Source organism: Fringilla coelebs (assembly GCF_963513975.1).
Source record: "Fringilla coelebs genome assembly, chromosome: Z".
NCBI lineage: Eukaryota > Metazoa > Chordata > Aves > Passeriformes > Fringillidae > Fringilla > Fringilla coelebs.
Window position 1 is genome coordinate 3,550,543 of NC_140031.1, and position 27,970 is coordinate 3,578,512.

The following is a 27,970-nucleotide window of genomic DNA, read 5'->3' on the forward strand; positions in this document are numbered from 1 at the left end:
CACCTCCCACAATGGGGGCCACAGGGAGATCAGGAAATTCTTGTCAGCACCTGGCTTGAGGCTGCTCCATTGCGCTTGGTAGGGCTGATGCCCGCCCAGCAGGCAGGGAGTTTTTTGGGTTTTTTTAGAAATCATATGAACAGCTGCTAATTCTCACAAATGTAACGGGTTTCCCATCAAATTTCAATTTCTTGCATCCACAGTCCCCTTGCCTGTGTCAGGCGATGATTTGTAGCCTCGCTGCAAAAGATAACATCTTTAAAATGCAACTCCAGTACTTTCTACTATTTCAGAATCCTGCAGGAAAATTGAAAGACCCTTTTGTGCTTACCTCAATTCAAATGTCAGCACAATTTTCAAACCAGAGAAGTATATTTGGAACTACTGGATGAAAAAAATTTAAAAATCTGAGGTCAGTCTTACTTCAAATAGTGTGTTAGAGACTTGTGTTCAGGGTTTTTTATAGCTATTTTAGAATGTGAGAATGGAAAATGTAATTTTCTCTTTCTGTAGGAAAAGACAGCTACATGGTGCAAGCCCTCTATTTGTATGTAATATGAAAGATCAGGTCGGGTCATCAGAACCACTGAGCAGAAAGTTTAGTTTTTAAACATTTGGTCTTGGGAATGTTGGAAGGAAGAAGAGAAATGGGTCAATGTTTGTATTGTAGATTTAGGAAGAGGACCCAGCTTTTCAAAGCAATGTGTCTTGCAGTTGCTGACATGGAAGAAAAAGTTATTTGGTACTGGATCATACATGATTTAGGATTAAAAATCATAACTATATGTGAGCCACTACCAGCGGCATTATAACTGCAGTTGCTAATACTGCTAAATTCAAAATGTTTGAGAATTGTGGATCAGGCTCCTTAAAATCTGAATTAAAATCAGGCAAATTATATTCTATTTATGTGCCTTCTGAGTTTCAGGGACTTTATAATTTAAGCCTCATCACTCACTGCTACTGATGTAGAAAAAATAGAATTTAAAGAAAAAAAAAATGGGGGGTGGGGAGAGAAATACAAACTGCTGCACACCTCATAGAACAACATTCTTAAAAATCACATGAGTTGGCTATGGAGGTCCCAAACAAAAACTCAGCCCATGCAAACCAATTGTTCTTCCACCTCTGGATCCAGCTGAGTGCTAAGTGGAGAACATATGTGGGAAGTTAATATTCAAATGTTGTTGCTTGGGAAAACTGAAATGAACAGGGAAAACTAGGAACTTTGGCAGAGCAAGAATGGAAAGATTTTCACTGCTACATATTAAATGTGGAAAGCAAATGGAAACTGTGTTCCACCACCCTTTTTCATTACTGGTTAAATGCTGGTGGATACAAAAGGAAAATTTGCTACTATCATTGGAGATGAAGAGAAGGAGGTAAGTGAGAGAGGAAGAGAGGTCCACATCTCCAATAGGAGACAGCTGGGAACAAAGTTAAATGGATTCTTCAGTACAAGGGACCATCTTCACTTATGCTCTGCTGTGAGCATCCTTTCCACAGCAGTAAGTAAAACACTGGTGAAGGAAAATTCTAACACTCATTGGACAACTACATTATTCAAGAGAAAAAATTAAGTTCATTCACTTTTAGTCATAAATCTCATAGACAAAATCACTTATGTATGTAGATATGTTAATGCAAGCTTTGTTTTCAATAGCTATAAGGCCTGAGTTGTTGGAATAACTGGAATCCCTTATCATGATTGCTAATGGATTTCTCCTGGCACCAGTCTCTGAGATTAGGAAGTTCCTCTACTGCCTTTTATCAGATGAGGAACTCAGAGCCAAGCTCCAGGATGACTCAGCAAGGTTGGAGAGAAATAGAGTTCAAAATGATTTTCAGTGGGAGAGCAAAGACCAGATTTAAGCAGGAAACAATTTGGCTCATCATCTTGGGTAGATAAGGAAAAGTGAACATGAGTACGGAACAAATAACCTCATCATTGTTACAGAAAAACTGTAAGGGCCCCTGTTCAACCAGTGAGATGACACTGTACACTGTTTGGAGAAATACAGGTCAAGAGACCTGGAGGAACTGAAAAGTAGAAATAGTAATTTTGAGTAAATTACTATTTACTTGTAATGCCCAGCAACTAAGTGTAACTTCTGCAACACCCAGATGGTGTTTACACAGGACTGGAATCAGAGACAACTGACACCACTACTGCCATCAAAACCAGACAAAGGCCATATTCAGACACTGATAATTTCTGGAATTGCTATACCTATCCATGGAGCCAGTGACTTTCTTCTGTCAATTGGTTGACAAAGAATCAACAGTAACAGTATGAGTACTGAACATAGCACAGGAACTTTCATGTGATCCTACACATGTTAAAAACCAACAAATAAACAAACAAACAAACAAAAAAACCCCCAGCAAGACAAAAGGATAACTTTTCCACAAAATTCTTTCACAACAGTGCTTTATCATCACTTGACATTATTGCAACATGTCCAAGGGAAAACCTAAACACACCCCTGGAAGGACATCACTACGACCTTGTTTGTGTCTACCAACAGTACAACGTACGAAGTCTTCAAGTCCTCTGATGTCCTAAAATTGCAACTCTCTTGCTGCCTCCCCTACTAATTTGGTTTTTTTCCATGATATTGCTGTTGCTGGAATGATCATAGAATGATTAAGATTGGGCATTACTTTCTGCTCATGCTGACACAGCCCGTTATGCAGAGGGAGCCATAGAATCATTTAGGTCGGAAAGGATCTCTAAGATCATTGCACCCACTGTTAATCCAGCACTGGCAAGGCCACCACTAACCCACGTCCTCAAGTGCCCACATCTACCTAGTTTTTAAATCCCTTCGGGGGTGGGGAACCCCTCCACAGACCTGGGCAGCCTGTGTGGGCAGGACAAAGATTTCAGTGAAGAATTTTTTTCTAATATCTGACCTAAACCTCGATTGTTGCATCTTGAGGACATTTTTTTTTTTTTTGCCCTGTCACTTGCTCCCTGGGAGAAAAACCCAATCCCCACCTGACTACCACCTCCTTTCAAGTCGAGAGCAATGAGCAATGAGCAACCCTGATCCTTCTTTTCTCCAGGATAAGGACGGTTGGACTGCTACTGCTTCTCAGGGAAACTTTGTGCTAGGGAGGAGTGGAGGCAGCACCCTGGGTAGTGCCCAGCATGTGGGACCACTTCATCTCACAGCTTACCCTCACTTTTAAGGGCTGGTGTGCAACAGCACCCCTGGAATGAGCTTTTTAAAGATTGAAAGATGAAAAAGTAGGAATCCTCTTCCCAAATGATAAAAGCCAGCACGGTTTTAGCAGTGCACTGAAAATCCCCCTCCTCTGAGATAACTCGGTGGGAGTCTGGAGTGCAGTAGGGGAGGCTTCAGCTCAAACACTGGGGGTTGCCACAGCCCAAACAATCAAACGAGGGACTTATCACAGGAAGTGACAGGCAACCTCAGCCATAAGAGAGGTCATCAGCTCCATCTAAACACTTTCTTTGAAAAATATTTGCAAGGGAATAAAAACAGGATGGCAAATGATTCAAGACTAACTACTCCGACATATCCTGCAATACCCTTTGCACTCTCTTTTCGACTCCAGGAAAAGCCAGGAAGCTGAGTAGCTGCCCCATTTCCGTTCCCTTTTCACCTCCCCTCAAGAAGAGTGACTTTTAACCTTATTATTTATATTACCCTTGCATCTGCAATTAGGCACTGCGCAAACACGCGATCCGAGGGAAGTACCTGCCCCAAGGAGCCCGCAGAGGCAGGGCAGGTTTGATAACCCCTCTCACTCCACGCCACGGAGAGCCGCTTGCCCAGGCCAGCCCTCGGCGGGGTGACACTCCTGCGGTGACACAGAGCAGACACGCGTCCCTGTCCGCGCTGCCCTGCGGTGGCCGTCGCCCATCTGCCTTCCCCGGCGGGGGAGGTCGAGCGCGGAGGGGTGAGCGCATCCTGCCTGGCAGCGTCCCTTTCTGCGGGGGTGGATGCAATTAGCCGGAGTCGTCAGAGCTGCCTCCGTGGCTTTGTTAGAACCGCCTTCGTGCCTTTGTTAGAGGCAGCCCTCCTCCCATGAAGCCCATTCTGTGCGTGATGGGCTCGCTCTGCTCCATCAGGGTTTTGCCAAGGCCAACTGCTCAATGGGGACTCAGTAAAATGAAGACCAAATACAACTTGAGCAGCAGCTCTAAGATTTTTTTTCTCTACCAGCAATTCCAGCCTTTTTTCTCTCTCTTCTAATTCCTCCCTTTGTAGGCATCCATCCTGGGGGCCCACAGGCTGAGAACCTTTCATCCCTTTGCAGCTAGAAAGCAGAGAGATGTTTATTTTCTTCCTCTATTCTCAGACTTAATGAAAGCTTTTAAACCCAAATGGCTGGAGATTCACACCTCTTCCAGAGTATATCTGAATTCACTAAAAGCTCTTAGGTTTCCTGTCATCCTGTGAACATAAACAAAGTGCACAAACAGCCACACCTCCCCTTGGAAACTGAAAAAACCAGAGAGAGCTAAAACCAACATGGAAGACCTTTGGCTAAGAGGTTGAGTAGCAAACACACGCACGTGTACACACAGACACCCACCCCAAACCCCCCAAACCCCCCAGACCCCCCTCTACCTTGCTGGAGACTCAGTCCCTGCACTGGAATGTGTAATACAAGCACAACAGCTGCCTATAGCACTAATCTAAGGAAAAGGTCAAGGAAAGGTATGTATCCAGCATTCGTTTTGAAATACTCTATAAGGAGAATGTGGTGAGGGTTGGTTTTTTTTCCCCTTTCTAATGCTTTTAGCATACTTCTCCATGGCCTTTTCACATTAATGGAACCAAGAGAATCAAGCAGGGTTCCCTCTGGTATCAAAGATCACACTCTGAACTGGGCCACTTTTGAGTTTTTTTCAAGTGGGAGAGAAGGTATATCTTGCTCTGGACAGAGAGTTGCTTAAATATTAAGCAGTGGAATGAAGTGGCAGTTTCTGCATAGGAAGGACAGTGGTGGTCTTGAATGAGGAACAGATGAATTTTTTTATATTTTCAAGTCAAAAGAAACTTGTTAATGGATCTGAGTAAAAAGGGAAAAAATGGAAATTTAAAAATTACATTCAAGGAAAAAAATCCAGTTTGGTGCTGTACATAGATAACCTTCTCTATGGACATTGCCTCACTCTGAGACAACATTAATCAAAAAAGAGAAGACTTCCCCAAAGGACAAAACCCTCTACCAGTAAAGTTAGAATGTAGCTTTTCTCTTCTTTAATTTCTTTAGGAATGTGAAAGGAAAATAGTAATCTTTGTAATTCATGTATTGATAGCAAAATGTTTAACATTGCAACCCTAAGAAGAAAAGAGTAAATTCACAGGAATTACTCAAGAGAATTGGCCTAAAAAGGATTCCTTCTCCATCCCTACTATTATTATTTTTTGGTGGTAGATTTTTTTTTCTAATAGGATTAACATTACCCTCTTGGCTTCTGTGCAAATGGGTCAGTTCACCTTGCCATAAGCTGTTTTACTGTGAACAGAGAAAAGAGAGTTCTCAAATCCTTGAAGTATTTTTTTAAAGAAGTATCCCGATGGCCTATTCTTCTTACAAAAAGAGACATATTCATTCATTCATTCATTCATATTGACTTATGACGGAAAGATTCTCAGTAAAGGATGTCTCAGATCCTACCAGTGAAACTTCAAGGAAAAGGTCTTGGAAGAACTTCATGGACTACTAAGCTTTTGCCATGTTATAGATAAAGAAAGGCCCAACACTGCTAAATACTGCTCAGATGGGTTAGCTAAACCTCCCTCTTCATTCTTTCTGCTTGGCAAACCTGTCCCACTTGTTTTCACTCCTGTCCTATTGTTGGGGGTGATGCCTTTACATAACCCAGCTCTGCCTGAAAAAGTCTCCATTTGGTGCTGAGAGAAACACAACGGAGTCCTTCAGGATGAAAGGTGAAAAAAGCAACTTATTCCATCAAGCTAAAGAGCAGTTCTTCCAGAGGAGGCAGGCCATTTGCATGCCATTTGGGTTCACTGGGAGGGAGGCCTTCCTTTTTCTTCCATTCCTGCCTCCTAGTCCATGAGTGAACATGGGGCTGAAGAGGGGAGTCTACATTACACTCCAAATGCATTAAGGATCCCAGCACATTGCTATAGGCCATCAGAATAAACCTGGCAGTGCTTTGAAGTCTGTAAACTGATTCCTAGATAACTGCTCAGAGTTTCTCCCCTCCCCATGCCCCAAACAGCTTTTCATTTGATGTTCTGGCACAGAGCTAATCTGAGAAAGGATCAGAAACTCGAAGCTATTGACAGTAGTGACAGGAGTGTCTCAGTGTGACAGCTGATTGAGTCCCTCTCACATTTCACTGACAAACTCAATTGCTCCAGTAAATCGAGTGAAAGTCAATACAGGCATCTCCTCCTCAAGCTCTGGGTACATCCCCCCTCCCTGAGCCTTCCTGGGGGCCCCTTGTTGCTGCCAGCACTTGTTGGACCCATCTGAGAGCTCATCCCTGTGTGGAGACCTGGACCTGCAACTCAGGTTTGGGGTGTTGAGGGCAGCAATGCAGTGCTTCTCCTACTGATTTAAGGCCTGGTTTGTCCTACTTCTCCCCCTTCACCAGTTTCTTTTTTTTTTTCTGTTGTTTTTTAATAGAGATCTCTCCTGGAAAATTGAGTTTCATCCTACATCTTCAACCCAGGCAGACACCGTAACAGCCAGGCAATGTTGGAGGTGCAGGAGAGTGTGGTCTGCACATCCAGCCCTCCCCAAGCAATGCCCACATGGCAGTGCATATTGGGGTTAAAAACAGGAAATACAGGTCTGTCTCTGCTGGCTTTTTCTGCTGTAAATCAGCAATAAAAGCCAGCTGTGAAGAGTAAAATCTTATAAAGGTAGAGGAGGTGGGAGAAGAGGCTCAAGCCTGTTGCAGATGGCAACCTCGTGTTAGTCCTGAGTAACCAGGCAATTAAATCAGTGACTTAACAGGCTTTTTCCACACTTTAATTGTGAAGCAGGGGTGTCTGTGGCCCAGAGCAAGCAAACCACAAAGCAGACTTAGCAGCACGCGTGGGGAACCTGAATTTTCACAGAATAAGGCACAAGGAGACGGGGTACACGGTGAAGAACATATGCAGGATACTGTTTGCAAATGGAAATCAAATAGGCTGACATTACCAATAATGAAGTGTGAGGCCGGCGTGGTTTCTCTCTCAGATTTCAGCACGGTTTATTTTTATAGAGGCAGCTTCCTCGTGCAAAGTGTTGGCAAACAGGCTCCTGGCAGGGAGGTGGGGAGAGGGGCAGCAGGACAGACAAGGCTGCTTGGGGAGGACACAGGACATTCCCCACCTGCTGGGATGGAGCACTGAGCAGCAGAGATGGAGATCCCAGAGGAAAAAAGTGACATTTCTTAGACACAAGTGGCCTAGATACTGGGTTTGTGAGACGAGTAAGGGAAGATGAAGGAGCAGAAGGAGGAGAAAGTAAAATGGTGCTGAGCAGGTATCAGGTGCTGGTAGGGCAAGGGTTAAACATGACAAACTCGAAGATAGAGCTGGGCAGCCAAAATAACAGGCTCTTTGTTGTATGAAGTCATATGAACAAGTAACCAAAGACACCCCTAACTAACTATACTCCCCTGTCCCCAGGTTATTTAGAGCACATCAAGCTTTGCCTCTACTTACCCCATCCAGCAAACAGCTGAGGACACAAAAGCTACACTGCCCCACCTGCTTCAAAAAGAAATCAGCTTGAACACTACAACACCTCCATCCCAGAGCTGTGCTCTGATGCCAGGATCAACACACAGATGGTCTGCCTGCCCTGCTCCCACCCCTGCACCCTGGCAGCTCAGCACCCTGCAGCCAGAGCATCCTGCAGGCTTCCCTGCCTCCTGGCTCTGCATGGACACATGTTCTCCCAACCAAATGACCTCATCTGGACTGGATTGAGCCTTCCAAGTCAAAATAAATAGAGCACATAGGAACTGGCAGTGATTTTCAAAGATTTAAGTTGGGTCCTTCTCAATTTTCACTCAGCACTTTATACATTTTTTTCTCTGCTATGAAATTGGGAGAGTTTTATATTCCCTGCTCCAATACATATTTTATAAACCTGCCTCTTATGCAGTTAATATTTTGGTTCCAAAGTTAACTGGTTAAAACGCATATTAATAGATTTGGCATGGGAAAAAAAAAAGAAAAGAAGAAAAAAAGGCAGGTGAAAGAAATGCTGGGGGAAGAAAAATAGCAGTGGTGTTTGGAATGGCTCTGGAGCCAAGACAGCAAACCTGGTCTTTCTAATAGACCACCCAAGTGAGAAAGACCTTAAGCTCTTACTCACGTGTGTTATGTTCACTGCAGTGCAATTCAAGGTCCAGAGGGGAGTTAGAAAAAGTAGTAGTGGGGTTTATTAAGGGCTTAGCAGATGAGAAAAAGTGCTGGGCTCCCACCAAAGGCCATTCCCAAATTTGCTAGCGGAATAAAATGTGATCTCAAGTTGGGTTCACCAAACACAGGAGCAGGAAGACTGTGCTGCTGGAACAACCTGTCACTGACTGCCTGGACTTTGCATAAGTCAAGCATGGTTCACCAGCTTCTCCTGAATATACGTGTTGGGATTTTTCCAGAGGTAACATCACCTCCTCTAAACTCATTTCTGAGATCCAAAGCAAAGAAAATCCCAACAAACCCCAGCACTCCTTCTGAAGGCCTCTAAACAGAACAGCATTTGAGGTTGTGGTATTTTGTCCAAACAACAACCTATACAGGAATCCTAATTATTTAAAAATAATTACTTAATTCAACACCAAACCTTTATGTGCTATGAATTGTTCAGTTGGGTTGGCTGAGTCAGAGCTAAGGTTCATTTCCAGGTCATAATTAAAAATATTACCAGCAAGGGAAATGTTTATGATGTTATAAGTGCCAAGATAAGAGAAACTAAGAAGTAATAAAGGAAAGAGAAGTTTAGAGAGCCACTTTAAAAAGAGAAGTGGATGGAGATAGAACAGAGCTCCCAGCAATGGCAAAGCTGGGTTCTTAGATTACTTGCTCCTATTGCTTTCTCCAGCCCAGCTGAAACACTCCCATCAACAAAATCCTGCCATTAGATTTAGCGATGGCATCTCCAAGGACAGAGCAACAGTCATGTGCAGGACTGGGTGTATCAGCATCCCTTCTCCCTGGGATTACACTGTTTGTATCCTAGCCTCTAGGAAAGAGGATGATTGATGTATAACAGGAGAGGAAGTAGGAGGGAGACTATTGGGAGGGGTAGGAGATGGCAAAATCTGGTGCCCAACATGAAACATTTAAGCCCTAAACTTCTGTGGGGTTATGATCCTACCCTGCAGTGTTGCTATTTTTTTGTCACAGAATTAAAAAGAGGGACTTTTCCTGGTGTCACTGCAGGCCACAGAAGATAAATCCAAATGACAGGGCTTAAGTTATGAATATGGGGAATTAGAGATGAGAAGCAAAGCAGCTTATAATGACTCTCCCTTTTGCTCTTTGGATTGCAAGCTTCAGTATTGATTTTGAAATGCCCTGTCTTCATCCTAACAGCTTCTTGAAAATGCAACTTGAGAGTTTCTTCACCTTGCAGCCTCTTCAACATGATTTGATAATGATAAAAAGAGAACACAAAAGCTTTTGCCTCAGATATTGCGATATGCATTCATCCCCTTGTTTTCTAAGCACAACCACTGACCTGCTGAGAGGGTGTTGAGAGAGAGATTTCAATTAACTTCTTTATGAGGATAGCCAGTGTTCAACTCAGAGCCTTTATTCCCAACACTGACAGTGCAGGGAGACATGGGTGCCTTGACAACACCTCATTCAGTCAGTCACCTAAAGTCCAGCCACAGGAGTGCCCTGCAAAAATCTTGCAACAGCTCCAACCTTGCTGCACCGGGAAATGCAAAAGTTCACGGAAAGAGGTTACCACCTCCTTGTCATCTTGTTCACAAAGATATTCAGGCAGCCTCAGGATACTCACACAAGTCCTGCCCCACAACACTACAGACAACACAAGAATCCATATCCTTTTGTTTTCCCCTGACCAACACATGACATGGTAAAAGATGGAGCAGCTCAGAGAGTACTGAAGAGCACACAGGGTTGGCAAAGTTAATTTCGTCATCTATTCTGACCCCAGATTTGAGGTGAGGCAAACACATTTCCCACTCAGTTGCAAGACATTTTGAGCTCTTTTTAAAGTGCTTAACCTCTACTACCAAAGTAGCCAAGATGGGCATCTTTGGTGGTACAAAACACCAGGCTGCACCCCTCACAGCTTTTTCCTGTTTGCTCTCAGTGTTGTGCAGGTGGAGTCTAACTTATTCCAAAAGGGGAGTGAAATAACTACTCTGTCAAATAATTCACCTCCTTGGAGAGATAAGGCTGAGAAGGAAAACTAAGGTGAAATAACTTGGCTGAGTTTGTACACGAGATCAGTGCTGGAGAATGAGAGTCAATTTCCTGGCCTCCCACTCCAATACTCAGCTGCTAGATTGATCCTGCTGTCTTCCAAAAATGAACTTCACTACTCAAGGACAGACAGTGAGGTTTCCTGTGGATTTTCACTTTCCTCTCTGTGTTTTTCCTCAACAAAAGAAAAGCCATTAATATTCAATCATTCCTGCATGTAAGATGCAGTTGCTAAAATGGTTTTGCACTTAACAGCCTCCAGTTGTAGACTAAATTGATGACACTTAAAACATGCCCAGGAGCCATAGCAGAATGATCCTATTACAGCAGTGCCTTAGTAATATTGTGTTAGTTAAGGTTATGTTGGCTGGTTCTGAGGGTTTATAACCCAGCTGTGAATATATTCTCCAGGCTGGGACCAGTTGCCAAGGGGATTTATTCCTGCAGCGAATCATATGGCTTTTTGGGTTGGTTTTTTTTTTCCTTTTCCAGCTACTTTAGATCACAATTTTATCTGTTTCTTTTTAAGATACAACATAAAAAGAAAAAGAATAAAACATCCCCCTGTCATGAGGCTAGTAGGAGCTGTACTATATTGCAAGCTAGAGTTAACCTACCTCAGGCAATCCCTACCCCATGCCAATATCCAAGTACTCCCCAGCCTTTAACATGAAGGATATCAGTGCTGCTTTCACTGCTTTCTTTATAAGAGAGCTGAGGTTTTCCAGGAATTAAATAATGATTGGTTGTGTGGGAAACCTGTGACAGACTGAGCATCTCTGAAGGGTGAGCCAACTCCATAGGTACTGAACCTCCTCTTTTTCCACCTGCTTTAAAGACTTTCAAACCACAGCTTGAATGATTTCTCCCCTGCACAACGGATTTTTTTTTTTCTTCTACAAAGAAAATTTTGGTTACAGTTCTATTTGACAGAGCTTTCTAAGTGGTTTCCAGGAGGTAATGTTTTAAAAACTGATTTGGCCTATAAAAGGAGACTTAAAATCCAAGGCAACCCAACCCACTGTCACTTAGCAAGCCAGAGCAAGAAAGCCATGTGTCTTGTTCTAGTGTGCAAGAACAAGAAAGCCATGAAGTGGGATATAGTAGGGAGTAAAAGGACATAAGGAACAAAGGCCTCTTTGGATGGAACAGTGCAAAATGCTCCTCTCACCATGGTCAACCCAACAGCAGATCAAGATCCCCAAGAGCTGATGGAAAATTTAACTGAATACATTTTCCATGTATAACCAGTGTCAGAACCAAATATTTGCCGAATGCAGAGCAAACATATTGGGTACAATTCCAGACAGATGACCTGCTGAAATATAGGACCTGAATTTCATTGTCTTGACATTGACTCTGGTACAATGTCAGTAAAAGGAGGGTGCAACCTGCCACCATTCTGCTAGGGTTGCATTTTGCACCCATGCTGACTGAGACAGGCGTGAAGTGCTCCACAAAGCTTCGAGCACCACACTCCAACCAACACGGCAGGTCCTGCTCTCCATCTGCCACCTTCCACAAAGCCTTTGCACTTCCCTTGCAGCTCTCAGCACTCTGAGCAGGCTGCTCAGTTTGCATGAGCCTCAGAGGAGATGGGATCCGGATTCACGTGGCATCTGTCATCCAAAAGGTGGCTGACTGAGGCTGACCCTGCCGGGGTGTCTTCACATGCTGGCATCTGCTAAGGGGAAATGGTAACAGGACAGAGTGGGAAAGGCAGCAGAGCTGGTGCTGCTGCGCGTGGAGAAGGGAAAGTTGCGTGGAGACCTCATTGCAACATTCCAGTATGTGAGGGGGCCCAGAGGGAGGCTGGACAGGGAGTCTTCTGCAGGAACTGCAGTGATGGGACAAGGAGCAAAGGGTGCCAGTTGTAAAACAAGAAATTTAGATATCAGGAAGAAAACTTTTACCGTGAGACATTGGCACAGATTGCCCAGGGAGGTTGTGGATACCCCAGCCCTGGCAGTTCTCAAAGCCACGTTGGATAAGACCTTGAGCAACCTGGTCTGGTGGGAACTAGACCATGGCAGGGAGGGGTTGGGAGTAGATGGTCTCTAAGATCCATTCCAAACCCTTAACATTCTGTGATTCTGTGATTCCATGAGAGGCAGCCAGAATATCAGAGGATAATGAGGAAAATGGTCCTTCTTATATAATTATCAAATGGACAAGTCCAAGTCTTCACTCAGCCATCAACCATCTGCATGTTTCTCCTGCCTTGGCCGAGTCTCCTGACAGGAGGTAAGTTGCTAAGGCAGAGGGTATGGAATCACTCTTTCCTTCCCTATCCATATGGAGAGATCAGTGAAAACAACAAAATAGTTATTAATTCTCCCTGGGATTTTAAAGCCTACGTTCCACAACACAGCATTTTCCTCAGCTGCTTTAGCTCTCATTTTAACACTCTTGTTTGCCTTTGAGAAGTATAAATGACCCTTTCAAATTCAGCATTTGAGGCCACAAATGACAATTGATAACAATAATATTTTTCATGTTAGCAACACTTTTCATTCAGAGGGCTCAAATTGATTTTTGAAAGAGTATGGCTTCCCTTCAACCAGCACCAAAATGAACCTACCTCCAAGGTGAAACAAAGGACCCATCAATGCAAGGTGGCAGTAGACAGCAACTTACGGCAGGAAATACAGAATTATATGTCCCCCTGAAGGCAGAGGGTCAAGTAAAGTTGGCTGAAAGCATATCCTGAATAAGAGCCTGGACAAAACATCATCACCAGCTCCAACTCAGGAGGGAAAGTGCAATGGGATCATCAGTCGCTAGAAAAGGTCAGAGCCCCAATCTTTACGTCTTGAACTGGGGCAGGGCACTGTGTTAATGCTCACATTCAGAAGTGCCTCAAAAGAAAAAGAAAAAAAGCAATTTGCTGACTGCACTTCTGAAGCCTTTGCTGCAACAAAAAGAAAGGGCACTATGAGTTTTTTGGTCTCCCTTTTCCGGTAGAAAGGAAAGGTTCTATTGAACTTCAGTCTACACTGTGCTACACTTTACAGGAAGCCCAACCCACTCTGAAATTAATATGAACAGTAAGAGGAGACCATAAAGCGGAAAACTCTTGAAGTGAGTACAAGCCTATTCATAAAATGAGTGAGAAAAGGAAATAGGTGATTATAAAAGGTCATTAGAAATGTCAGCTTACAAATGGCATTGTGTGAAGGGAGGTGTAACCCACTGCAAGACAAACCTACCGCAGTTGAACTTGCAGAGGACACCCATAACTTCAATCTCTTTTGCTCAGAGGTTTACATTTAGGAAATTTCTTTCATAATACTATCACTTCAAAACTTGCATAAATCCAAAGAATAGGGACGAATCCATCCAGCTTCCATTCCCAACAGATGAATGAAACTAAAAAAAATTTCCCAGCCAGCAGGAATTCAGATGCTCAGCAGCAGATCCAGCAATTACCTGGACACAGCTGCTGTAGGAAATTGGGAGGTCCTGAGAAAAGGCATCTGGGGCATCTGTTGTTCAAACACCTCTTGTCCCCAGCCAGATCCCACTGAGAGGATTCCAGCTTTTATAAAACATTTCTGAGATTAAATTTTCTGCAGCATTTTGGTTCACCAAGTGGAACTTCTTTCCCCTTAGAGCACCACCAGAGGCAAGTGAATGGATAAGGGTGATCCATCTTGCTAGGCACAACACCTGAATCATGGAAAGGTGAAACACTCTGACATGGCAGGAAGAACAAGACGCACAAGTATTACATGATTATTTTGAACACTAAAAATTTAATTGGTTAGATAAGCGTAATGACAGAGGTATAAGGGTTGCTTTTAATAGGCACCAGATCCAAAAGGGATGTGTTTATCAGCGGTGCTATATATAACACTTCTATGAGTTCTCAGTGACTCGAACACTTTCCTACAGTTCCAAGTTCTTTGTATGATCTTCTACCCTGCTTTATTGTACCAGAAAAGTATTTTTAAGAGCCTTTTACTGCCCAGATACCACAGACATTTAACAGTCTCTCTTTAAATTTTACTTCCTGTTTTAGCTCTTTATAACCTGTGCAAAATCCAATGATTTTTTCAAGCAGAGATTCAAACTCTGCCATGAATGTGAGCACAGGAGATGGTGGACAGCATACACTCACTCCTACAATTCTCTTCTCCTGCTTCATTCCACCCATGTAATTCCAAGTCAGCCAATGCTTTCACTTATTTTTATTACTCTTATTTCTTTTAGCTGAGAGAAACATTAACTGAGGGGGTGTGATCCAGACTCGCTCAGATGAAGTACAGGAGCCTTTGCACTCCTTCATTTCATGCCTCAGTGCATTTCTTGCTAACAAGTGGAAGATATGCAAGGGAGAGCCAGCAAGGCTAAGGCAGATTCTCCAAAATTTGGTCTCAGTCCTCTGCTATGCCCTCGGCAGATATAACAGTGCTGGCTGCCAAAGGAACTTAGCTCTGACACAATTCAGCCCAGGACAGTTAGCTATTTAAAAAGGAGGGTTTATTTTACACACTTTTCACCCTCCTCCCCTACAACCTCCTACCCTGTTTTCTTAAGATGGGAAATCATCAGTAGCCCTGAACATGTAAAATTTCACAGCAGCTTACCAGACCATTTGTATTGGTCCCTTCATCTTTGCTGCTACTTTTATTCTTCTATAAATTCCTTCAACCATTAAACTGTGTTATTCCCACAACAATTTTGGCAAAGATCAAAATAACATGGCAGGTTTGCTCCAATTTTCTACTGCTACCAGCCAGGTAATGAAGAGCTAGATGGAGACAAAAGATGTTTTCCTTTCCTTTTCTGTCCTAAAGGATTTTGTCCTGGAATTCCACACAGTCAGTAAAAACATTTTAAAAAGTAATTAGGGTGGACTTTGTGGGATGAGAAGGTTGTGGAGATTGGTTTCAGTCCAGTACTTACGTCATTGTGCTTTTGCTGAAACAATGACAACATCAATGTATAGCACAGCCTCACCTTTTTAAAAAATACCTGAAACTGCTTGGGAAATAATTATGAATTAAACTACTACCAGAATAATTATGAATTAAACTACTGTTTACTCTCAGCAGACCTCTGGTGGCTGAAAGGTCTGTTCTGACATAAATATGTATATATATAATTCTGCAAACCCCAGCCCAGTGACTTGGAGAGAGAAGTTTGACTTCTAACAACTGTTTTGCACAAGATGAACATCACCACATGCGTCGCCTCAACAGTGCAGTGTTTTCTTCGAGGAATCCAGAAATCCTCATAAAAGGTGCTTGATTTAGGCTCTGCCTGGTGCCACTGAAGTCCCAGGGAGCTAAACTCTTGGTTAGTCTCTCCAGTTGTTGAATCCTGCTGCAACCAGGATCTTAAAATGGATCTTAAAATCCTATCCTTGCAAGGACTGTGCATACATTAGATTATACTGAAATCTACTTTGGTTTGAAAAGAAAAACAAATTAGTAGACAAACAAAAAAAAGTCTGAGAGAGATTATTTAATCCCTAGCACTGAGTTCAACCTTTGGAAAGAGTCAAAATCTCGTGAGGCTTCAGGGAAAAGGAGGACACTCAGATGAGGCCGAAGCAGCCCACAGGGGAAGCTGCCTATTTCATTTCTGGAACATGGGCCATGTGCATCTATTTTTAGCTTTGAACTGAGTTCCTCTGCCTCCTGCCAGAAGTCCTGTGCTGGTGCAACGAAAGCAGTGGCTCAGCCATTCTCTAATAGCTTTTACTTCTTAATAAAGAGCAGCACTTAGGCAAAGGATGAGGTTACTGTTGGAGGGGTCATGATTAATAATGATTAATCTGATCCTTGCCAACATGAACTGGATCCACCATTCACTAAATAATTACTCTGCAGCATGGATACCATTTCCAGAGGAGGCACATGTTTGTCATATTAAAACCAAGACCAAACACAGGGAAGGAAAAGGGGATCTGACTTCTCAGGAACCACCAGAAAAATTAAGCAAAGGGGGAAGGGGGAAGAAAAAAACCCCTACAACAACAACTGCAAATCAAAGTATAAAAGCAGTTAAATACTGATGAGTCACCCACCTGTTGGGAGAAGCAATGGAAAGCAAACAAAACTAAACCCTCAGAAGGGAAAGCTGCACGTGCTGAGGATATGGTGCGCTCTGCTACTTCTGGCTCTTAACCTTATGCATAACTCCAATATGCACATTATTTGCCCACCCACACATTTCCCTCCTGTTCTTAAATTACATTTTTGTTTTCCTCAGAAAGCACACAAATGAAATTGCTCCCTGGGAAACATCTTTCCTTCTTTATGTTCGTATGCTACTTGGCACAAGGAAATCCTAGTCCAGGACTGTCATTCTTAAACAACAATTAATGTCAAATAATAAGGAACATTATAACTTTATAACATTATGGGGAAGCATAAACTAATGGGAATTTAATAAGCAATCCAAAGGGCATATATGAACCTTACAATTACAGCAGGATGCTTGCGGTGCAGAGACTTGGTTCTGGGCCTCAGAGCATGGATAAATTTTACTCCCACAAAGCACAAAAACAAGAAGCAATGGTGCCAAAGGCATACAAGGATGTGGGGGCTTTGCTTGCAAGAGGCAACCTTATCTGGGGTCTCTCCATCATCTTGCTTCACTGACCCAAAGCTTCCTCGAGACCATCCATGGGGGATGCTATTCTAGTTCTTCAGTGCACTCAGCTCGATTCCCTTTGAGGTTTTCAAAGCTTTGGTGGGATTTATATTGCACCGTTTATCCTACCACATCATCATGCAGGGTTTGACTTGGACTGGGAGGCCACAACACAGACCACCATTCCCTCTCCTGATCTGGTGCAAATCCAACAGGAAGGTTGTGTTCCTTGTGCCTGATGTGAAATCCCATCCCCATGTAAACCCATTTGGACCTCTGCCCTTGACAGGTCCAGATTTTACACACTGGTGACTTGCAACATGGAAAATACCATGCAGATGGCTGGTGTCTTTGCCAAACTCAGGGAAGCCGGGCGCAGGTCAAGAAGTGCCATTGCTTTTAGAGGCATCCTGGAGCATCACCCTTTCTAAGTTGAAAGGGTCCCACTAAGGTCACCAAGTGCAACTCTTAGCCCTGCACAGACACCCCAACAATCCCACCCTGTGCATCCCTGAGAGTGGAGGGTAAATTCTCCTGGAGGTCTGGCAGCCTCGGGGCTGTGCCCATCCCTGGGGAGCCTGGGCAGTGCCAGCACCCTCTGGGGGAAGAGCCTTTTCCTGATATCCAACTTAAATCTCCTCTGATTCAGCTTCATGCTGTTTCTTCAAGTCCTGTCTGCTCACAAGACTGAAGAGATCAGTGTCTGTACCTCCTCTTCCCCTCACAAGGAAGTTTTAACTACAATGAGGTCTTCCCTAAGTCTCCTCTTCTCCAGGCTGAAGTAAGAAACGTTGGTAAATTAAATCCTTGGCAATGAGGTTCAGCTGATTTGGTTCAGCTGGGGCAGTGTGTTTAGGATTTTTTTGCCAGTTTCAAAATTCACTTGAAGGAATTAAAGTCATCTCTTTGCAAAGCATCACCTTTCACAAAAATTTCAGCTGAAAAGTAGCTGGTGACTTTAAAACCAAGCCTTTAAATACCTAATGGTATAAAACCACATGTCTACTTATGCATATATTAATGCAAATGAAAACTAAGTTGCATTTTCACAAAACTTTACAGAGGCACCAGAGTGAAACACAAAGCAATGTAGGGAAAAAAAAAAAAAAAGAAAGAAAAAGATCCCAATAACAGTAATGAAGGTAAATCTTTAAAATCTGAGACAGGGTGCAGGAGGTAGGGGTAGAGCTCTACAAACAAAACTAAATCCAGTGCACTGTTTTTCCCCTTCACAAAGTGAAACAAGCTGTTTCTAAAAAAAGTGCTTCCTTGGTTTTCTGGCAATTAGTGTCCAGGAGGATTAGGCTACAATCATCGGCAAGTGTTTGCCTTTCCCAGCCGATGTCACCATAGAAGTCTGTGTTTATCTACAAGGCCCAGGGGATAATTTATAAGCTGAGCTGAGGTCCTGCATTCACAGACAAATGTTCCACACTGCCACCCACCCTCCTGTACTAGTTTCCTCTCCATCTACCTCCTGTCCCCTGAAATATAGACAGGACCCTGCCAGGAGCAGGAAGAATGAGCTTTACAGCCTCTGAAGCAAGCACTTGCCCAACAGTTTATGTTGATACAGCAAATAAAGAAGCACTTTATTTGGTCAACACATCATCAGGCATCAAAAATTAGATTTCAGGAAGTAACTGTAAGCAAAAAAATATTTTATCACTGTTCCAGAAACCATCAAAGAGAATGTTGGCTTTTTTTCCCCTCTGAAAACTGTTGCCTACACTCTAATTAAAATATTGCCATTTGTGAGTTTGAGGTCTACTACCCAGGGTTTGCTAGAGATAGTGCTTTGTAAAACCTCTCTGCAATCAAAATCTTCCAACTTTAATCAATGCTACCAGAGCTTTAACGGTGTTCTGGTCCCCTTAAAGTAATTCAAGCAGAGTACATCAAAATACAAAAGACTAAGATTAGTAAGAGTGCTTATTTCTAAATTAATTTCCCCCTGATGTGTTAGAACCTCAAAATGAGACTATTAAGCTTGCATTGAGAGAATGGGAAGCTAGTCTTTTAAAGAAAAGTAATATGAATCCTTGTCTTGATGGTAAACTGATGATATAGCTCGTGACAATTAATTTGTTAATTTGAAAATTCTAATAAAAGCACCAAAGCAAAACAGAGCAAATCAATGAAAGACTTAATTCTAAAAAGAATTTATAAGTGTGACAAACATTCCTCTCAACAGAGAATACTGCAGAATAGGTATATTGATGGATGGATAGGTTTATAGATAGACCTGTTCTCAAATCTCAAACATTAACAAAACAAGGCTTTGAAACACTATTATTAATTAAATTTGATGAACATGCATGTTGAAGGTGAAAAACACTTTTCTTCCTGAGAATTCATTTATTTTTCCCTTCAGGAAACGATCAGGAGTTTCTGGAGCTTCATGGACACAGTTGGAATCTGTTCCAGGTCTAAACCCAGTCACAGGCTGTCCTTAAGATACATTAGAGAGCAAAGTAATTTGGTAATTGAGATCAGTTGCTTCACTCTGCTACACTAAATATTGGGTGACCTAATTTTATAAAATGTTTATGCTCAAACCAAATTTTGTTTCATCTTTGGAAAAAAAGATCTCCAGATTCAATCTCATCTTTAGCTACAAAGACAGGAGGCCATAAGAACTAAAAAAAAATTGTGCAGGATGAACTTGGCTAGTCTGAATAAATGCCAAGTGGTAGGGGGAAGGAAGAGACCACCAGCTGGCTGTTTTATTCCAAGCACAGTCCATCTCACTTGCAATTACTGAACCCTACCAGTGATCCCACCAATGTCAATTTGACCAATTTTAGAAAAAGGGGCCATTCATTCCAAGTAATGAATATTGAAACCTGGCCATCGGTTTGTGAACAAATGTCATGAGGAACCCCAATAAAGAATGTCCTTGTGATGGTGCCACTTCAGAACAAAAGCAGGCAATGAACTACCACCCATCCAGGCAGCTACAGCAGGAGACCAAAGGTTGCATGCATTTAGCCAGCAAGGAAAAGCAATATTCTTTAAGAGAGGCATTGCCTGGAGTGGATTCTTATAAAGAAACAGAATTCATGAATAAATAAACCAAATGGGAATAAGCCAGACTCGGGAATTCACATCTCCTAGTGCAACGAATCCCCAACCTTGCTTGAGGGTTTTTCTACAAGTAACAAACACAAAAACATTAATGTTGTACCATTGTCAATCATGCCAAGGACTCCGTTTGTGTCCAGGAATTCTGATATGCAACAATGCAGATCAAATCCACCAGACATTGAGACATTCTTAGATTTCACCAGTTAAGGTACATATTGACTGACCTGATCTGAGTCTTTCACTTGAGAATTTTTCCCTTTTCTGCAACCACAACTCATAATCAGTTTTGAATCTCCAATGACTTTTCCCTATAAGAGATAAGGAAGGAAAAACATCAGCACAATCTGAACCACTGAAAACCAAGAGGCTTGTATTTGTGATCAGGAGCAGGGGAAGAAAGGGCAGCCTGTGGACTCTTCCTGTGCTGCTGGGAAGTTCACTTTCACAGAGGGGGAGCTTCCAATCTGCCAAGAAGACTTCCCCAAAGGATAATATCCCAACCTTAGGGAAGCCACACAGAGGCAGAAGGAAGGCAAGGTGTGTGGAAAACAACAGTGGGAAAGCAAAGCTGAAAAGAAACACGTTATTTTACCCCATGGTCTTCATACACTTGCATGAACAGGAACATGTCTAGCATACTCACCCAGTACGAATACCAAGCAGCAGTGACTTGAGAAAAAGCTCATACACTACTTCTTCTGTTCACCTTTACCAAATTAATGCCTACTTGCTTCTAATGTGCCCAGATTTGGTGAAATAAAGTCTTCAGGAGACACTAGCTCTCAGTAGAACAGTGGGTCCACATCACCCATGGTAAACCCATGTCAGGAATCCAAGAGCACACTCTCACCTAACACTGCTGGTGCAGACTCTGCAATGTCTGTGAAATAGACTTATAGAATGTTTGGGTTGAAAGGGACCTTAGAAACCACCCTGTTCCACCTGCTGCCATGGGCAGGGACATATTCCCCTCAACCATATTGCTCCAAGCTCTGTCTAATCTGGTCATGGAAACTTCCAGGGACTGATGCTCAAACCAACAGAGATTTGCAAAGAAACAGAGTCCACTCACTCTCCTTTTACCTGTAACCAACAGTCTGAGTGAGAAGCTGACCTCAGACACCTTTATTTTTGTTGAAAACCCATCAGACTGACTAATATGATCCAAGCAGCAAGGTTACTCACGTTAACAGGGTTCTTTTCTGGGGATTATTTGTCACTTTGGTTCTTCACCAAAGTATCTTTGTTGCTTATCAAACCTGAACATCTTGATAAATCACCATGGCAGAAAGGAGTTGGGATTCCAGACTTGGTCAAAATGCTGCTTGAATTTAAACTGCATGGAGTCAAAAGGAGCCAGTGAAGTCTCCACAAATGCATCACAATTACTTGTTTTTCCATAGGCATGCACACAAAGACATTGCCTACTTCCAGACTTTTGCTGTCCACAGCTGAAAAATAAACACTCTTGGCATCTGCTGGGGAGTGGAGGGAGAATCTGCTTGTGTGCAGCCATGAACAGTCATGAGATTTCAGCTGGATTAATTTATATAGAAAAGAAGATCCCAACACAGTCAGTGAGTTTAGCCAAGTGGAAGTGCTCTACCCTAAATGATGAGGAAGGGAAAGGGCACAATTAAAAGGAATTGCAGCCATTGCTCAAAGTCAGGGCACAGCAGAGAGATGACCCTTGGTGGCAGGAATTAAAAACAGGCAGATAAACTTTTGGTCACCTTGGGAGAGTCTGCAAGCTGCCAGGTGTGGAGAGGTCTCTTGGTGAGCTCAGCATCTCACAAATCTCAGCAAGGTCAGATAATGTGCAGAAAATATCTTTTTCTCCTTTTCCAAAACAGAAGCTGGGAAAAAACTATGACACTGAAAAGGTTGTACTGATACCTAATCTGATAACTACCCAAAATGCCTTATGTTTGGGCTGCTGATTACAAACTGGCAGACTCTGAGGTTTTCAGGGGACTACTTCCAACTTCCCTCCTCTGCCTGTGACTCCCATCTGTCAAAGGTGTTTCACTCTTGCCCCATTGCTACAATCCCTCAACAACTGGTCTGTAATTAAAGTAATTTTTTTTTCTCAGAAAGAAGTGCTTAAACTGTAAGTTAAAGCAAGTGTATTAAAGTGCTGTGTTAAAGACAGGAAACTGAGGCACAGGGAGAAATCCCTTTGTCTAACCACAGAGTATCTTCCAGACTCCCCACAGCATATGAGACAAGTTGGAACTATAAAAAGAACTAGGAAAGACTCACACATTTCCCAAAAGGCCACTGGATGCCTTGGGGTGGCTATAGCATAAACATACATTTGTGGTAAGGAAACTATATCCACATATGTCTCATTGGAGCTCAGTTTGTCCCACTGTCCACTGCAAAGCTGTTATGTCAAATAAGATAATCCAACCCTTCTTTAACCCCAAGCCAAGGGAAAAAAAACCTCCCATTTTTGAACCCTTCTATGGGTCTAATGCCAGCGGAGCTCATGGCAAACCATGGCCATGTTCTCCTGCCCAAACAGAAATATCACCAGTTTTATTTAACAGAAGACACCGCAAGATGTTGCCCATAACCACCTGGAAAATCAAGAGTACAAAGGAAATATGAACCCAAAACTTCAGACTTTTTTTGTTTTCCTCTGACAAGAATGAAGGGGGTCTTCAGTTCCCTAAAAAAAACCCAAATGAAAGCAATGCACTGGATAAATAATCCCACCTCCTTTTCCAGCTGCAGATACACCTCTCTTAATGTGCCTTGGATGAATGAGCTACTACCTCCACCTTATTTTAGGAAAGCTCCTTATGAGCAGATGATTAACTTGCAGATAGGTGTCTAACATTAGGCAGCTAAGTTGAAAGGCAAAAGGGAAAAAAAAAAAAGCATATGGACAACATTTGCAGCCAGTCGCAACTCTGTTCCAGAGCAGATGGAGGCCTTGTCATTCAGGGGTTTCCTCACATACACCAAGCAGTTCAGTGGGGATAGGGAAAGGGGCTTCTGTTTGGATGCTTCTGTCTGGAACCAGATTAGAGGAAAGCATGCTTTTCCACAGCACACGCCTTGTGTTACATTAAACATGCATGTGCAACTTCAGCTTTTATTCAGCGATCTGAAACAGAGCCCTACAGGGTGCTAAGGGTTAGTAAGTTTTTGTTTGTTTATCTGTATGTTATTTTACAGTTTCTAGTGCCCAAGGAGTTTGTTAAGAAATTAAAACACTAAAGCACCTCATAGCCTCATCTGAGTGGGTATAGATGTTTGGTCTTAATTCATTGAGAATAATTTCTGTGTTTCCTGGCTTTTTGATAACATGAGGTGCTATTGTTTATAAGCAGGTAGGCACAAGGTTTTCCAACAGGGAAGATCGCTTTGCCTTCTGCTGACTCACATCCACTGCCAGACATCACCCTTCCCAAGGCAAAAGAGCAAGAAGGCTCCTTGACATATGTCCTATTATCCACCTCTTACAGGGAATCTGGCTGGCCTCACCCACCTCCTTGCACCATGGGCTCCAGCAGTTGGCCAAAGTTTGCAGAAAAATAAAAAAAAACCCCGTAATAATAGTAACAGGCTTAATTATCTCAGCTGCACGGGTGACAGGAGCTGAGCAGTTGCCAGTTTTAACAGCCTGTGGTCGAGAAAAACTGAACTGCATCACCCAGAAGTCAAATGAGGGTCGGTCACAACTCGTTTCACGCCAGCAGCTCCAGGGGAGGCGCGGGGCACACACAAATCACTGCAGCATTGCCCAGAGCCATCCTGTGTGGAGCTGCCAGCCCCGCTTAAAGGAGTCAGACACGAGGCACATGGCACCAGCCGGCCTCCAGGGAGCTGCCAGGCTCTGTGCTCTGGAGTTGCTGGCTGGGATTAACAGTAGGATCCTGTCTTCCAAGTCTGTGGCTGGAAAGCACAGCTCCAGAGGTGGGCTTGGCTTAGCACTGTGCCATGCACCTTGCAGAAGCTGACAGGTCCAGCTGGGCTCTAACCTGCTTGGTTTTCATTAGCCTTTCTCTCTTTTGAGCAACAGCAATTGAAAATACTGGAAGGAGCTTTTTCCCTAGGGAGCTGGCACAACCACTCAGAGGGTGGTCGGGCACTGGAACCACCCCAGAGAAGGCCTCAAGTCTGACAGAGTCCAAAAAGCATTTGGACAAGGTTCTTAGGCACACAGTGTGATCCTTGGGGCTGTCCTGTGCAGGGCCAGGACTTGGACTCGATGATCCTGTGAGTCCCTTCCAACGTGGGCTGTCATTCTTTGAGTCTATGTATAGCACTGCAACAGCAAACTCTAAAAATCCCCCTGGCTGCATGAACACCATTAGGAAGAACAACACATTCAGTGTTTGTTATGTTTCTTTTTTGCTGTTCTGTCAGGGTGATCCACACATTTTGAAGAACCAGTACCCAAGTGCCTACAGTGGTAGAGTGGGAGAGAAGGGGGGAAAGGAAGGGAAACAAGAACTGAATCCAAGGTGGAGGCAAGCAGCAGTACAACAGACAGCTGGTGTTTGGGTGGTGGTAAATCACCCTGAAATGAGCCTCTTCCCTCAGCTCAATGAGGCCTAAACAACAAAGGAAGGCACAGCTTGCAGCCGGACAGCCTGCTAGCCAACCACAGACACACATGACAGCTTCATTCAGGAGCCCGGAGTCAATACAAAAGCTCCGAAATCAATCCGACATCCTGCGACCTCAAACAATGCGCCAAATCTTCTCAGAATTGGAGCCCCAAATGAGGGGGAGCAGCATTCAAGGGAGATCAAAACGCAGGGCTGGCATTGAAAAGGACTAAAAAGGAGAAGAATGTTCCCAGTTTATTAATGGCGAGGTCTGGCCGGCTGCATCCCAGCCACCATAGGTTACGTTCATTAAAGGGCAGCGCTTTGCACGTATTATGCAGAGTGCCTGGAGAGTATGTGTTGTGTGCGTGTGTCCGCCAGCGTGCCCCTCACTTGCTAGAGATCAGGATGTGCCTTTCTGCTTAGCACTGTTGTCTCCATCAGAAATTCCTCCTGTGTGAACTGCAAACGGGGTTTTTTCCCACTTGAGCGACTGTATGGGCACAGACGCGCACACGTACACACTCTCTCTCTCATCCCTGAGCCTGAAAAGCATAAAGGAACTCAGACAAGACTCTTTCCAACTTTAAAAAAAAAAAAAAAAAAAAAAAGGAAGGGAAAAAGAAAGACAACATTTCACATCCCCTTCCCTCCTGGCCATACTTTCAGCTCATACACACAAAATCTATTACAAAAGACCAAAGCATTATGTGATTGCCACTACCGCTGATGGAGTTGATTGCTCCATAAACCCCACTCTTAACATGCCATAAAAGACCTGGTCCCACAGCACAACAAATCCACAAAGGAGGGCAAAGGAAAAAAAAGAAAATCTGCTTCGGTCCCTGGAGTTGTCCCCTCTGGGCAGGATTGCCCCTGCTGGGGTAGTTTCACTTGCAGAATCTGTCTTGCAGCACTACACAAAAATGGCACCCTTCCCCCTTCAGCAACAAAAAGGCCAAGCAAATCCTTTTTATCAGCTTCCCTTTGAAGGCAGGTGGAAAAGTATAATATAGACATACACAGGAAAAAAAAAATACCATTTGCAAAAGTACTGTTTGGATTTGCCTGTCCTAATTATCTTTTTTTTCAGCTGCCACATTTAAAAGAATAAGACCTTGAAAGTTTTCTCCTTCTCAGATGCACAGCCCAAGATGAAGGGCTTGCTAGAGGAGGTCAGACTTGAAAAATATTTCTCTTTTTGTGCTGAAATGTAAGCAGATGAAGAGAAAGGACTGAAATTTTCAAAGATAGCTTTTGGTCTTGATTCACATTTCCCATGAGTTTTTACTGAAGACATGTCAAAGCCTAATCACCTGCGCTTTTCATGTGTCACACTGATCTGATATTCGGAACAGACATGGCTGAGGAAGTGAGCAAGCTTTCTCAAATTTGAAGAATCTTAGACAAACAGAAACGGAAAACATTAAGTATGCAGCAAGTCCCATATATTTTATCTCAAAATTAGGGAGAAAAAAATTTAGAAAAATTGTGCAGGCTCCATCCCTGGAAGTGTTCAAGGCCAGGCTGGATGGGGCTGTGAGCCACCCGGTCTAGGGGAAGGTGTCCCTGCCCATGGCAGGAGGTTGAAACCAGATGATCTTTAAGGTCCCTTCCAACCCAAATTGTTCTGTGATTCTATTAAATGAATGTTAGGGGTCCACAAAATATCTTTATGCTTATTCACACCTATTCACACTGTCACAAGTCTACACTGTTATTGTGACCCCTCTGGAGTCTTTGAAGACCACAAGTATGACCTCTGTCTCCTCAAATTTTACTTTGTGGCAATGTCATACAGCTGCCAGAGGGCAACTGGGCAAAGATAAATGTAGCAGATGCAAACAAACAGCTTTCTTGAGGTAGGATGGAAGGTCACCTCTAAGGGCAAGACAAGATGGGGTGATGTCCAAACCCAGGCAAGAAGACTGGAGCAGTCCTCACTTGGTTTACCAATAGTAAGTCAAAAAACCTCTCCAGTAGCATTCGTAGAAAGAGGAAAACTGCATCCAGTGTGGGTGAGTGCCCAAATACATGCTAGATGAATGGCAGGAAATGATAGCGGCTGCAACAATTACTAGCATTGCAGATGAAACAGAGTCTGCAGGGATCAAATGGAAAAAGATTCAAAATTAGTTTTTTTTTTGTGAGGGCAATAAAAGTGGAAACTTTTTTTTCAGATAACTAGTGAGTCTAAATGCACGGTTTTCAAATTCAGGAAAACTGAGCTCTTATTTGGAAGAACTGCATTTTTTGTTTTGTTTTGTTTTATCTTGACTGCTTTAAACTCTGCCATTTAAATAATTTAACCATCTATCTTAAATATTTCACCAATAAATCACAGGCTTGTGTTTCTATTTCATGTTAAAACTAATCAGTGGAGGAGTGCCTGAGCTGTAAGTTAAAATTCTGCTCCACCAAGCCAGTGATGCATAATCACTTCTCTGCAGAATCTCTAGTGAATAAAAACTTCTCTGCAGAATTAAAGCCATATAAAAAGTTTTTTGTGCAGGCTTAGAGCACAACTGCTGCCCAGGATCATCTGCATCCTGCCAACAGAATCAGGATTTCCAGAGCTAATTGGTGTGTAGAGTTTTCCCACCCTGGCCAAGCACAAGCATGGAGCTCACAGCTGAATCTCAGACAGGGGCACATCGGGATGGAGTCCCACCCAGCAGCAGGATGCTGCTAACAGGGACAGCACTCCAAATGGTCCATGTGTGTGATGATGGGATTGGGATTCCATGCTTGTTCTCATCAAAGAGGAGCAAATAGAACAAAATGATGATGTTGTTTGGGCAAAATGGGTGTTTTTTAAGAAAACCTCTAGAATTAAGGTGTTGAGAACATGTACCAAGGAACACCAAGCCCACTAAGCATCAGCAGGAGTAAGACTTGTCAAGTTCCTAAATTGTGTAGCCCTTTTAAACTATATTTCGATGAAGCTGAGATTCAAAAACAACACATTTACAAAAAGTAAGAAAAGTACACCTATCTCTCCTCACTCTCTACCAAAGTCTGAGTACATCAAAACAAAGACAGGAAGCCTCACATATCCATAACTTAGTGCAATTTCCTCTAATTTTCTTCCTAAATCATTTAGGACACATTTAAGGCAAGACTCCCTTTGGTCTTGGTCAACAAAATCCAAAATGCACGAACGATGTGAATAGATAGCCAGAAACTGATAGCTTGCACGCTGAATCCAATTGAGACAGAGAAAAAAGAAGACCAAAACAGAAGTGAAGGAGAAAGAGCAATCACTGTCAACTACATTGTTATTAAGCTGTCTTTAATTTT

General features: G+C 43.0%; 1 protein-coding gene across 2 annotated transcripts in view; it reads right to left on the bottom strand.

Annotated features, from left to right (window-relative positions):
* Positions 1-27,970, bottom strand: part of SETBP1 (SET binding protein 1) — a 264,672-nt gene that overhangs the window by 193,361 nt on the left and 43,341 nt on the right. Inside the window, exon 3 of one of the 2 annotated variants that reach the window (XM_084225791.1) lies at positions 20,330-20,413. The exons of the other annotated variant lie outside the window; for it this stretch is intronic. Coding sequence (XP_084081917.1) covers positions 20,330-20,413 — 84 coding nt within the window. The remainder of the gene's footprint in view (positions 1-20,329; positions 20,414-27,970) is intronic. 2 annotated transcript variants of the gene reach the window in all.